The 13,884-nt window shown below is 29.8% G+C and overlaps 2 protein-coding genes across 2 annotated transcripts in view; both read left to right on the plus strand.

The window, feature by feature from the left end:
* Positions 1-386: 386 nt before the first annotated feature.
* LOC137833113 (two-component response regulator 24-like) lies at positions 387-4,324 on the plus strand. Its single transcript, XM_068641487.1, has 3 exons — positions 387-696; positions 3,155-3,386; positions 3,978-4,324. Exons 2-3 carry the CDS (start codon positions 3,162-3,164, stop codon positions 4,155-4,157), a joined length of 405 nt encoding a protein of 134 aa, XP_068497588.1. The 5' UTR covers positions 387-696; positions 3,155-3,161; the 3' UTR covers positions 4,158-4,324.
* A 3,456-nt stretch (positions 4,325-7,780) lies between these two features.
* LOC137831849 (protein PIR) overlaps positions 7,781-13,884 on the plus strand; it is a 31,416-nt gene continuing 25,312 nt past the window's right edge. Inside the window, exons 1-12 of the mRNA XM_068639697.1 lie at positions 7,781-8,012; positions 8,473-8,545; positions 8,679-8,743; positions 8,815-8,892; positions 9,308-9,427; positions 9,526-9,596; positions 9,682-9,774; positions 11,796-11,865; positions 12,037-12,101; positions 12,630-12,825; positions 12,976-13,127; positions 13,702-13,795. Of these exons, the coding sequence (XP_068495798.1) occupies positions 7,848-8,012; positions 8,473-8,545; positions 8,679-8,743; positions 8,815-8,892; positions 9,308-9,427; positions 9,526-9,596; positions 9,682-9,774; positions 11,796-11,865; positions 12,037-12,101; positions 12,630-12,825; positions 12,976-13,127; positions 13,702-13,795 (1,242 nt within the window). The 5' untranslated portion in view covers positions 7,781-7,847. The remainder of the gene's footprint in view (positions 8,013-8,472; positions 8,546-8,678; positions 8,744-8,814; positions 8,893-9,307; positions 9,428-9,525; positions 9,597-9,681; positions 9,775-11,795; positions 11,866-12,036; positions 12,102-12,629; positions 12,826-12,975; positions 13,128-13,701; positions 13,796-13,884) is intronic.

A 13,884-nucleotide genomic window follows, 5' to 3' on the forward strand; every position in this document is an offset into this window, starting at 1 on the left:
GATTTACAATTATTTAATAAGAGATTTGCACAATTATACAATGACAGTAAACTAAATAATAATAAATACGTAAAAACTATAAGCATAACCATAATTTAAACCATTTGTTTGTAAGAAAGAAAACAAACAAGATAAAATAATTCATATTTGCACCCGGTAAAAGTGTAAAAAAGTAAATTGGCCTTAACAAAGGCCAAACTATAATAATAACATTCACGTGGTGGATGGACTTGGATGCACTGTTTTGTTTATTTTCAGTATATGGACGAGTGATTAGCACACGCAAAAGGACGAGAAGTGATAGATTTTGCAAAAATAAAATGAAAATCAAATGTATTGGGAAAGTTCCTTGGATTATATTTGACATTTAAAAACAACAAGTCATTGTTGGTATGATCAAAGTGGTGATCTTTAGCTAGGTTACGTTTCAGAACTTAATTTCTTTAAGCAAATGCATTTTGTTTTTTCTCACTCTCAAGGATTCCAAACTTGCTTCTCATCTACAAGCTGTGCCTTTCTATCACCATATATATATTCATACTTGTGCTTCCGATTCATGGATTTTGCCTTTGTCAAAACATTCTTTTCAACCAGCCATCAGAAGATCTTGATTCTTTCAGCCCTGTTCCTGCTCCAGATTTTACGTTTTCCAGAAGCACTTTCAATGTTCTACTGAAGAAGAAGCTACACGTTTAGGTAATCATTTTATGCTGTTTTTCTGATGATGCAGTTAGTATTTCCTTAGCTAATGGGAACCATAAAACAAGAACACAGTTAAAAGTTGGTTGTTTCATTATATGTACTGAATTTGCTCCAATTAATTTGTCCTCTATTTGTACATTAATTATTTTTTAATTTAATTTAATAAAATAAATATATATTGTTATATATCAGATAAAAGAATTTATCTACAAATGTATAAACTGTTAAGATAAAAAGATCATTATTAATTAATGTTAAATATTTCATTTCATATTTTAAGTTGAAATTTAATAAAGTGATCTACTCATATTATAAAAAAAAATCAATATCTTTAACTTTATTATAAATAGAATGTTTTAGTGATTTTGATAATAAGAAGTTAATCCTTATAATTTAAATTTGGTATAGTTATTAAGATATATTTAAAATTAAATAATTGAGATATTTTATTTTAAAATTTTAAAATTTTTGGTTTAAAAAAAGAAATAAAATATTTAGAGATCTAATAATATATAAAAGTTTGCAAACAACTATTAAACAAATATTTTAATTTAAACTGCCTATTTTAATCTAACTGTAACTATTAATCCCTCCCATCTCTCTCAACAAAAAAATTTCTTATTTGAAAATCATATTTTTTTGTAGTTTTAATTTATTCTTTTTATAATGTGATATTTATACACGATTTTTAATTTAAATAATGCGAGCTTAATTTAATTTCACAATTTGTTTATACTTTTTAATACGAATAATTTCTTATAAAAAATATGAACATATACTTATATTTTAGTAATCAAACTTAATACATTGATTTTTTTTATTAAAAAATTCATTCAATAAAAAAATCAATTTAATATTTTTTAATTTGTAAAAATAGGATAATTTTTTTAAAGATATATGCTGCAATAAATAACTGTTTTAAATACTTAAGTAATAATGACAATATATATATATACTTTTTATTATATAAAGTGATCACTTTTTTTAGAAGATTGAAAGACAACTAATGTATCTAATTTGTGTAATTAATAACAACAATAAAAAATGTTTTTTAATACATATTGTTATTCGAGTGTGTTATCAAATTCATAAATTATCTTTAATCATTTTGACATAAACTTATTGTTGTTATGTAACTTGTGAATGACTAAATGTGAAGTAAAAAATGTAATTTTAAATATATTTTTTAGTGTTTGCATTTTAATAAGAGAGAAGAAAAACATAAAAGTGAAAAAACAGAAAATATAATAGGTAAATGGGTGAATAGAAAGAGGTAAACTTTATAAATTATTAAGAAAGGGAGAAAATGAAATCATCCCCTCTATTAATAGTATAAATTAATATTATAGACGTAGAAATAGATTCTCCTAAAACTGGAAAATGAAATGCATACAAAGTGAAATCTAATGCGATTTTGTTACAAATTAAGAGTGGGGGATATTTTAATGGATAGAGAAATGTAGGGTTGCATCTCATCCTTTTACCATTTAAATAAAGATTTTCACAGTAGTTTAATAATTTATATCATTCAATGGATTTGGATTAAATATATATGGCGATAATATAATTATTACACATCCAATATACCTAAATTAATAATTGCGTATCTAATTCCTTATCCAACAGGGAAATTGAAATACATTATCAAACTTCCATTTCAGCTTCTCTTTCTCTCAATATCCATCATTTTTAATCTCCCAAATGCATATATGTTAATTAGTATTTATATGCAGACAAGAACTTATGATACACCTTTCACCAATTAGAATCAAAATAACTGAAGCGATATCATTCTTTATGTACATAAGGATCCTCTGGTAAATTTTTTCCAGTTCATGAGATTCGGTTAATGACGTTTGAGGTACAATTTAGATTGGAGTTGTGAGTGATATTTGGAATCATAAGAACTGTGTATCCTTCGATAGGGGTCGTAGATGCGCTCAAAGTATTCGCCTTGGTACAGGTAAAGTTTTGGTCGTGAATTTACTCAAAGTCCCGTTGTGTTTCCTTCTGATACTCTAATTGGGTTTTGAATCTAGTGGATTGTATGAGGATGATTGTTTAATGTTTTTCTGTGATTAGTTTGGTTGTTCCTTAGATAATCAGGTAAGTATTTTGTGATAGGAATATGGTAAGGTGTCTTGCTTTTTATGTATAAGTGTTGAACATTTATTTATTTTTTATTGTCGATTAAATAAAAGAAACTCTCATTTTGTTATGTGAAGCATTACTTTTGGGTGTGTAACTGTTTTCTTTGCCTTTATTAGATATACTTTAGGTTTAAACTTCATTCATCACTCACTAATTCTGTTAAATAGTTATGTCAATGCTTAATTATGCGTGTACGTGAATTTGGATTTCTATGCCATGCATGTACATGCACGTTATGTTCCTGAATTTTTCTTTATTATTACAATTATTTTGAACTTAATTGATTAATGTGTGATGACAGGAATAAAATGGAGTCAAATAAGCAGTGGAAGGAAGGATCAAGAATTTCAGCACTGATTGTGGATGACGATGCTATGATTCGGAAAATCCACAAGGCGATGTTGGAGCGGTTATTTAACATGGACGCGAAAACGGTTAATGATGGAAAGGAAGCAGTGGAACTCTATCGATGTGGGGCGAATTTTGACATTATTTTCATGGACAAAGAAATGCCCATCATGGATGGTCACGAGGTACACTGTAGCATGATACATTTATTATATATGTGTGAAAGTGATGGGTGGCGTTTATGCTTTAAATGGTTTGGTGTATCGTTTGTGTTTCGTATTCATCCAAAGTCAAACTTTGATTAATTTGGGATGATTTTGTCTTCTGATTCGGTTAATATTGTATAGAGCACAATTTGGGTTGGGGTGATGAGTGAAATCTGAAACAATAAGAATCATATTGTTTTCAAAAAGGGAGTAACTGACGTGTCTGAAGTATTTGTTTTGGTGCAAATAAAGGTTTGATCTTGGATTTCTGCAAAAATTCGCTTTGTTTCGTTTTCTTATTCTAATTGGTGTTTGGAACCTGTGGAGAGTATGAAGTTGGTTTGTTGAAGTTGTTTTCTAGAAATAGTAAGTGTAGGGAGTTTTAGTTAATCCGGTGATTTTTGTTTAAAGCTGACATTTGTGTACAATGTATAAAAGTTGAACTACCTGAAGTGGTTCTTATTTATTTATTTTTTATTGCGGATAAAAAAAAGTGATGTGTGATTAATTAGTGAAGCAGAGTATTTAATGTGATTATTTAATGGTGATTATGATTGGTGTCTTAAATAGGCCACAAAAGAGCTACGTGGAATGGGTGTTAAGAGCTTGATAGTGGGAATTACTACGCGTGCTGATGGAAAAGATACTGAAGAATTTTTAGGTGCAGGATCCAACTATTGCTTTGAAAAACCTCTTGATCGAACAAAGGTTGAACAAGTCTTGCAAGACCATCCACATTTTACAACTTGATTCACTTTTTCATTATGTATAGTTTTTGCTGTTTAATTGATTAGCTCTTCCATAGTCTGTAACATTTATTCTGCACCATTCCTTTTCTACTGTATGTGTTAATTGTGTGTTATTTACCACCAAATAGCCTTGCATTTGGCATAAAAATATTCTCAAAATCACACTTATATATTTTGGTTCAAAGCAAAGTAATTCTGTTTACTTTGGTTCAAAGCAATTGAGAAGCACTCGACAATTTTTTCAGTGGAGGATATAACAAGTTTTTTTTGTGTGAAATACAGCTAAAAGTCTAAGACTGAATTAGGAATAAGTTTTTTAAGTCGTCTTTTACATACTGAGACTGGCATATTAATCTTGTATTGTGTATTAGATTACTAATAGGTCGAATTTTCAAACCTATGTATGTCTCAATTATGCTATTTTATCTGCCTGGTAGTTGTTTTCTACAGAACATGTTATGGATTTGTTCCTTAAATAACAACTTGATATTTCAACAACATAGATGAAACTAGTATAGATGATAGGTTGATAAAAAAGTATAACAAATATTTTTATATTTATTATAAAGAATAATGAAATAGAATGTCATTAACCAATAACCACTAGTGCAAAAAGAAGAAAAAAATATGTTTTATTTAGTGTGGTTTTTGCGCTACCTGCTTTCGTAAAAAACGTGGTAGCATTTTTGAAATTATTTTGATTTACGAATGCGGTTATTTGTATAACCGCACTTGTAAATCAAAACGCTTGATTTAGGAATGCGGCTATTTGTATAGCCGCATTCGTAAATCAAAACGCTTGATTTATGAATGCGGTTATTTGAATAACCGCATTCGTAAATCCTTTTTTACCCTAAATTTTGAAGCGCGCCACACACAATTTCAAACTTTATTTCTCGTCTTTGCCTTCGTTTCGCGTTCGCACTCTGAGTTCGTCTCCTTCTACTGCATCTGCATTCCATTTGTGCAATGTAAGTTTTTTGAACTCTCTTTCTTCCTCTTCATCTTCACAAATATATGCATAAATGTTTTTCGTTTTTTTTATATATGTTTTTTTCCTTGCATTGGTGATCTCGAAGCACTGTTTCGTTGGCTGACATTCGTTTTTCTTACATTGTTTGGTTTCTCGCATTGCTCAGTACTCTTTCATTGTCTTCGTGGTTTCTTGTGGATTTTTTGGTTTGCTCCGTTGCTGCTTCCCTGTCCGCCGTCGCTTCTACTGCCGCCATCGTTGTTGGCGCTCCCGTGACTTTTCATCAACGTTGGCTTCACACAAGATTGATGATGTTTTAAATTTTTTTTTTTTAATGATTTGGCATATACAAGTGCGGTTAAAGCAAATAACCGCACTTGTAAATGGTATTTATAAATGCGGCTATATAGCCGCATTTATATTTCTTGATTTACAAGTGCGTGTTGATCAAATACGGCTATAAAGCCGCATTTATAAATTCGAAATAGCCGCATTTATTTTATGTTTCTGCACTAGTGAACAAATTATCAAATAAAAATAGTTAAATACAGATGATAATGTTATTCAATTATGAGAATTAGACATTTTAACATCTTGATTTCTATACGTTTGTCCGATGTAATTTACACTTATATTCTATATTGATATTTTCATTTACCATTTTATTAATACGATATTAGTATATATTTTATTGATCATTACAAATTTTAGACTTTGGACTTCTTTTCTTGTCTTATTTTAATATATATATTTTTAATTTGCATAATATATATTTATTTAATTACAGTAATAATAATTTTTTAATTTATAAGTTTGTTAACTATTTAACACAATTTTACTTATAATAAATGCTTATTTATATAAATAACTTAATTATGAAGAGATAAAACAATTATCAATTTTGTTAAACAAAATTATTATGTGAACCAAATGAGGTAAAAAAATGACAAATTTTATACAACCAATTCACTTTAGTCTCTTTCTCACTCAAGACATAAAACATGATGACTTGTTTGTTGTCATGAAATTAAAAAAAATGTCGATATGTTCACAACCTTTATTATATTATAATAGAAAAAAAATATTTTTATTGAAATAAAATATTTTTTTGACTAAATTACATTTTTAATTTAATATCTTTTCTGCAGATATCAAAATAACATTTTATTTAAAGATAAAATAAAAATATATAAACCATAAAAGTACTTCTTCTATTTACTACCTTTTAATATTACTACAGCTTTATCTATTTGAATCTTCCACCTTAATATTAATATGATTAAAGTGTGACATTGATTATTTTTTACACTTCAATAAACTCTTTTTCAAAAGTTAATTTTGGAATTTTAAGACTCTACAAATGAATAATCATATTCATATTTCACATCCTAACTAAATCTCTAAATCTCATAGCCATCTTGGTAAAGTTGTAAAGTGATATAGTTTTCATAACTAAATCCTGGCTAATTCTTTAAGTTTTACTTCTCTTAGTTTTTTTCTGTTCTTGTTTCCTTTCTTCATCTAAATAATAATAAAAAAAACAGATACAACTCATATTTGACTTAAACCTAAGCCATGTTTACTTTGATCCCAGCCAGGTTAGATATTTGACTTAGTTTATTTATTTCATTTCTATTATATTATTGTAAAATTGATGTCCCTAATCAAGCTTCTTTGTTTAAGGGGCACCAGATCAAATTGATTTTAGCAAGGAAATCAAATCGTTTCAGGTTTATCTAAAAGAAAAAGGAGAGTAAAATTCCCCCTATCAAATCCTCTATAAAAATAGAATCTGTTGTAATCCAATTTTTTATTCAATATTTTCAAACCAATTAAAAAATAATAATTGTGCGATTTAAAAAAAAATGCTAAATGAGAAGTGAAAGATATGGGAAAAAATGTTATTTAAATCTGCAAAAACATAAAGAAAAGAGTGCATACTTTTTCGCCCTGTACATATAGACGAGAGAGATAAGAATGAATTAAAAATACATAATTTCAATATTAATAAATATTTTAATCCGCTGAATTTTTTATTTTTTTTACAATTAAAGCAATTATTATAGTTTTAGTTTTTATTATGAAAAATTATTTAATTTTTAAGAAAATAGCTAAAACCTGAAATTTTCCCCTTCCCTCCAACTTCTTTCTTATGGGGATATCAGCTATTTTTATTTTCAGGATAAGTAATAAATTTAATAGTGACGTGTTATTAAATTATATTTTAAAATAATATTATAAAAATCCAAATAAAACATTATACTAATATATGTGATATTATATTAAATAACATTTACATCTTATTTAATTTTTAAAATACATAATAAATGTTATTTTCGTTTATCATATTTTAATAGAGTGGCACCCACTTTTTTCTTTTATTAAAAATATAACATTAACTGAAATTTAAACTTAAATTTACAAAAAAAAAAACTAGAAATAAAGTTTTAAAATATAGAATAACTTTTTTCATACAAAATAAATTGAATGATTTAATTACTTTATACATGTTTTTTTAAATGAGTGTTGCACATAAAAAAATGTAATATTTAAAAAGTAAATAAAGTACAGCTGAGTTTTGTTTTATTAAAAATATAAAAATGTAATTTGTGCTAAATAAACATAGAAGAAGAAATAGATAGAGCAGAGAAGAAGGGCCTTTTAGTCCATACAAAAAGTGATACCTGCTCAGACTTGCAATTGAAGACTCTTGTGTTTATGTACCAACCGAGTAGTGGGGGAGAGAGAGAAAGATTCATCTTCCCTGTGTTCTTTTTCTTCTATTCTTGGCGCTCTGGTTTTCTCCAAGAATTGACTCAGCAATTGATGATGGCTGTGCCCGTCGAGGAAGCCATTGCTGCTCTATCCACATTCTCGCTCGAGGTACTCTCTTCACCTATAACTCTCTCACCTCGATTTCTTTCTTTATTTCAATCCAATTTTCGCCACATTTTTCTCACTTCTTTTGTTACCAACATTGAAATGCGCTTAGCTATCTTTTTTCCTCTTTTTGTGATTTTGCTATTGTTTGTCTGATTCACTCCATTACACGCTTAATTTCTTGTTGCTAATTCTAATTACAGAAACTTCCATTTTGGTTTTGAAGTTTTGTTCATTGTTATAGACTGTGTGTGGCTTCTTTATTTTCTTTATCCGAAATGTTTACTAAGCAGATAATAACTGAATCAAACTTCTGATCTGAGAATGCTAGATTTACATGGCATGTAATTTTATGTTGATGTCCCAAAATAACGCATTGCCGGATCTTGAGGTTTTTATTTACATGTACGAGAGTTATTTTTCTTGTATCTCTTTTGTATTTATTTTGTTGTGAATTATGTAGGATGAGCAACCGGAGGTGCAGGGACCTGGAGTGTGGGTGTCAACTGAGAGAGGTGCAACAGAAAGTCCAATAGGTACTTCTTTTTCTTCTTCCGTTTTTTTTTTCTTTGGATATGTTATGCTTTTACGCTGCGATGACTGTACTTAATAGCTTCTAAGATGCACAGAGTTATTAGTAATTGCCATTTACCACCCTCTTTTTTGTAGAGTACAGCGATGTTTCTGCTTACCGACTATCTCTGTCCGAGGACACAAAAGCTCTCAATCAGTTGGTATGCAGTTCTTGAACTATTTTTTTTTTCTGATTATAAATTTTAACTGTTTTTGCTGTTACAAAATGCAGAGTGTCCTTAGCCAAGAGGGAAAGGAGATGACATCAGTGCTTTACACTTATCGCAGTTGCGTCAAAGCACTTCCTCAGGTAAAATTTCTCCAAAGCTACTGGTAGTTGAGGAGTCCATCAGTGCATATAAAATAAGTTTTCTTTTAGATAAATAAAGAAAATTTGTCAGAACAAAAGGAGTTAATCTTTGGACTTTAAGTACATTACATTTCACTGGCACTAATTCAGACTTACTATGTATATATATATATATATATAGTATGTTACTTTTTTCAAAACCTAGCTTTTCGGGGGTAAGAATGAATTAAAGTAGACAAGGCTTTGTGTAACTGATAGCTTTGTCTAATGCAATATGATATCTTATGTGCTGCCATTTTCTTTTGCTTTGTTGATAATTGGAAATATTAAATTGACTACACTGGAGATCCATTTTAATATTTACATATGCCTATATTGTTTTATGTAATTTATGCATTTTGCCACAATGGAGCAGCTACCTGATTCTATGAAGCAAAGTCAAGCAGACTTGTATTTGGAGACATATCAAGTTCTGGATTTGGAAATGAGTCGTCTGCGTGAAATTCAGCGATGGCAAGCATCAGCTTCCTCAAAAGTATGGGATGTTCTCAACTTATTATAAGACCCTTTGTTATTTTATCAGAAGCTTAGCCGATCCAGAGTTAGGGCATTAATATAAACACTTTTATGCAGTTAGCTGCTGACATGCAACGTTTTTCTAGGCCTGAACGACGCATTAATGGCCCTACAATATCTCATTTGTGGTGTGTTATAATGATTATGTTTTTGTTGTTGATTTTTGTTATTGTTGTTCTTTCGTATTTTTTAATAGCTTTGTTCTTGAGTCAGGTCTATGTTGAAGTTGCTTGATGTTTTGGTGCAACTTGATCATCTTAAAAATGCTAAGGCAAGCATACCTAATGACTTTTCATGGTATAAAAGGTATGTATTTTATCTATGCCTATCTCACTTTATCTTCAGGTTGAGGGTCTTCAACTTTTCTTTCAGGTTCAGTGCTTTACTTTGTTTCTGTTATATCTTGTATCCATTTCTTCTTGGAACTTTTTTTTATTCATGGTGCTTTAGGAGCATGTCAATTTGTTTGTATAAGGATGAATAGAGATTTAATCTGTTTATGAATAGTTTTGGTTTCCAAAATTCTTTGTTATAACTTCTGCAGAGTTGATCTGTTAGATAGATTTCTCTGTACTTTTCAGTTAGTCATTTTGTTATCTTTTATTTTTCTGTTAGTAATGGCTGCTAAAGATCTATTAACTGGTCTTTTATAGGGCTTGTGTTATAGAGAATAATTAGGTTTTCAGTTTATGTATTCTTTTCCTTTACAATCAATGAATAATTTCTTTCTCCTCTAACATGATCTAATGGTAAACATTCTTAGAATTTGAGTTCGGGCCTAACTCAACCCCAAAATAGGGTGAGGGTTGCCTCCCCCCACTTATATATATATATATATATATATTAATAAGTGAGTTTAAACCTAACTCATAGTCTGTTCTAGCGAGGTTTGATGGACCTATTAGGCTTAAAATCACTTTCGTGCCACCCGTTATCAGGATGCTATCAGACCATCCACAAATATCTAGTCCTATGCACGAGATGGACATGTCTCGACGTGAGAAGGTGTGTTGGAGATCTCAAATCAACTAGAGATTTGGCCAATTTACTGTATATAAGTCAGTTATGTGAGGTTGAGTTAGGCTTAAATTCACTTCTTAATTTGAGTTAGGCTTAAGTTCATTTCTTAATATGGTATCAGAGTCTTTCCTGACAAGGTTTAATGGACCTATCGTACCACCCGCTATCGGGGGTTGCTATCGGATCACCCATGAATATCTAGACCCATGCACGAGGTGTACATACCTTAGCGTGAGGGATGGTGTTGAAAATCTCACATTGACTAGAGATTAGACCAATTTACAATATGGAAGTTAGGTTTAGGGAAAGTATCCTTGACATATGTACAAGAGTATTGGATTTTTTCTTCTAGGGCATTCAATTGGATTTACAAAACAGCTCAAAAATTTATTTTTGTCCTTTTCTATTTCTTACTCTCTGATAGAATTTCTTTTTCTTTAAAACTAATTAGAAAATTTCAAATGTGTGATGTTAAATAATGTAGCTTTAGAGTGCTTATTTGGCCATTTAGGTAATAAAATGAATATCAATTCTATTGCTTTGTTTGGATGATGATTGAAATAGATAGGAAAGAAATAGTACGGATAAAATGAAAGAGAAATAAAATAGAAAAGATATATTGTTTGGAATAGTTGAAATGAGAAGGGAAAGAAATGAAAAAAATTCTCTCCACTTGTTTGGATAAATAGAGAGTGAAAACAAATAAATTATATAAAATATTTTTATATTAATTAAAGAATATTTTATTCTGTTCTTATTCTTAATATAAATTTATTTATTATTTCTAAGTTATAAATAATTTATTTAATTTTTAAGAAATTAAAACAAAAATAATATAACAGTAGATGTGGGAGACAATTCTTCAAGGAAAGAATTTCATGCCTAAATCAGGAGGAACTTATTTCCATGTAGGTCCCTCAAAAAGATTCACATTTCTCCATTTCATTCAAAAACGAAAAAGTGAAGTTAATTTCCCTCTCATTTTCATCTTCTGTGCAAGCTGTAAATCATCTGAACAAACAAAGCTGCAATGTAAGAATGTTGAAAATATGATTTTCATTTTTGTCTGTTAATGAATACAGGTTTATCCATAACTTGTAGATGGGAAAACTATAAAAATGGCTTAGAATGTTGCCAAACTTCGGATTAAAAAGTGGCAAACATTCCAAGATTCATGCCATGCCTGATAATCTTTAGGAATATTATTATGCAATCACCTTCTCACCTGATTTAGGATTTCCATATTTAAGAAGTTACTTCATGAAGTTCAGTCATTCATATTGGTTTTTTTCCCTTCATTTTGTCAGGACTTTTACACAAGTCAGTGGTCAGTGGCAAGACACTGATTCAATGAGGGAGGAATTAGATGATTTGCAGGTGCATAATTGATGAAATTTCCAAGTCTGTGACATATAGAGTACTGTAAATTTGTTATTTATTGATTGATTATGAAAGAGTCTTTTCCCAAATCATCCATGTTCATATTGTACTTTGGAATATGCCAAACAAAGATGGATGGTGATTGATATTTTTTAATTTAATGTGCAGATTTTCTTGAGCACAAGATGGGCTATTTTGTTGAATTTGCATGTGGAGATGTTCCGTGTGAACAAGTATCCTGTATATCTATTTAACATTTTTTTTCCACATGAGATTTTTTGCAAAACTACAATACCTACTCTTTTGGTTTAACTTGTAAATTATATTTTGTTTGAAAAAGGTCATCTGTGTTTAGGATGTATGTGGAAACTGATTTACTTGACAAATAAGGTGGTCTATTAAAACGAAAAGTTGAGTGCTAGTTTGTTTTTGAACTTTTAGTGACGATGAGAGTATGTAGGAGACCGGAGGATTTTATCCTTAAAGAGAAAAAGAAAATAACTGATGGCTAGGCTACCTCAAATCCTTCTTTTGATTAGTTATTCAGGTTTGCAGTTTAAAGCAAATCAAAGGAAATCTAGCTTATAAGAGGGGTTTTTAATCTAAAATTTAGGGTTAGTCTTTGTCCTTGAATACTATCACAAAGAAGTGCTAAGAACTCTTATCGATATATCACACCAATAAACTTGTACTTTGTAACACTGTTTAAATATCCTCATTTTTTTTTTAAATTTCTTATTCAAATCCTTGACTTGAGATAGTGTTGAAGACATTCTTCAAGTTCTTATAGTCTTTGTTGTAGAGTCTTTAGAATTGGACTTTGCACTTCTCTTTCCAGAGCGCCACATTCTCTTGCGTGTTTTGCCTGTTCTTGTTGTCCTAGTGACATCATCAGAGAAAGATAGTGAGTCTCTGTACAAGAGGGTGAAAATCAACAGACTGATGAATATATTTAAGGTACCGTTGTATATATGCTTATTGATATACTGTACTGTTAACAAAATAACTATTATTAGATTACCTGAATATTTCTACTTTTAATGAATTGAATTCTTCCTCTATTGCCAATAAGTTCAAATTTGTGTATCGTTTTATCCTTTTTTATAGAATGAGGCAGTCATTCCTGCATTTCCAGATCTGCATTTGTCTCCAGCTGCAATATTGAAGGAATTATCAACTTACTTTCCAAAATTTTCTTCCCAAACTCGCCTTCTCACACTTCCGGCACCTCATGAGCTTCCACCTCGCGAGGCACAAGAATATCCTCCAAATTGTTTTATGTTGTTACTGATAAGTTTATACTAATTTGTTATTTAACTAAATATCACTTCCTTGAGTGTCATCCTTGAACTGCTGTTACTTTTTATTACCACTCTAACTGCAGTTTGATGAGTTGTTACCATGATATATACTTTTGGATAACAAACATGTTTTCTGTTCAATATAGTTAAACAATGCCAGGAGGGTGGTATATATAGTTATCTTTTTATTATTGATTTTTGTGTATCAGCTGGAACTTAAGAATACATGAGTTGAAAACTGGAGTGGTTATAGCTTCCTAAAAAAGAATGGTGTTTATGCAGTTAATTTTTTCCTCCAAATTTTTGTGTATTCATTGTTGGGTGACATGGAAAACTGTAGGTTTAATTAATATATGTTATTGCAGCCCCTTATGCATTTTAGAACTTAGATTTATTTGTATTGAAGATTACTAGGGGAACTTCTATTAAAAACATTATTGAGGAATCTTTTACTTTTGAAATGTTGATTTTCATAAAATTATAAAGCCTCTTCCTACTGGCTCCTTTAGAATGTAAACTTGACATGATACACATATCAGAGACATTATTTGATCATAAATCATATTGGAGCCATCCGTGCTGAGCATGATGATTTTGTAATTCGATTTGCTTCTGCAATGAATCAGGTGCTTCCCTCTGCTCTACCTTGGCTGCAAATGGAATGCCCTCCCTGAAATCTTATTTGTTTTGTTTCTTTTGACTATTTCTTAGCATG

This window comes from Phaseolus vulgaris, chromosome 6 (genome assembly GCF_000499845.2).
Source record: "Phaseolus vulgaris cultivar G19833 chromosome 6, P. vulgaris v2.0, whole genome shotgun sequence".
NCBI lineage: Eukaryota > Viridiplantae > Streptophyta > Magnoliopsida > Fabales > Fabaceae > Phaseolus > Phaseolus vulgaris.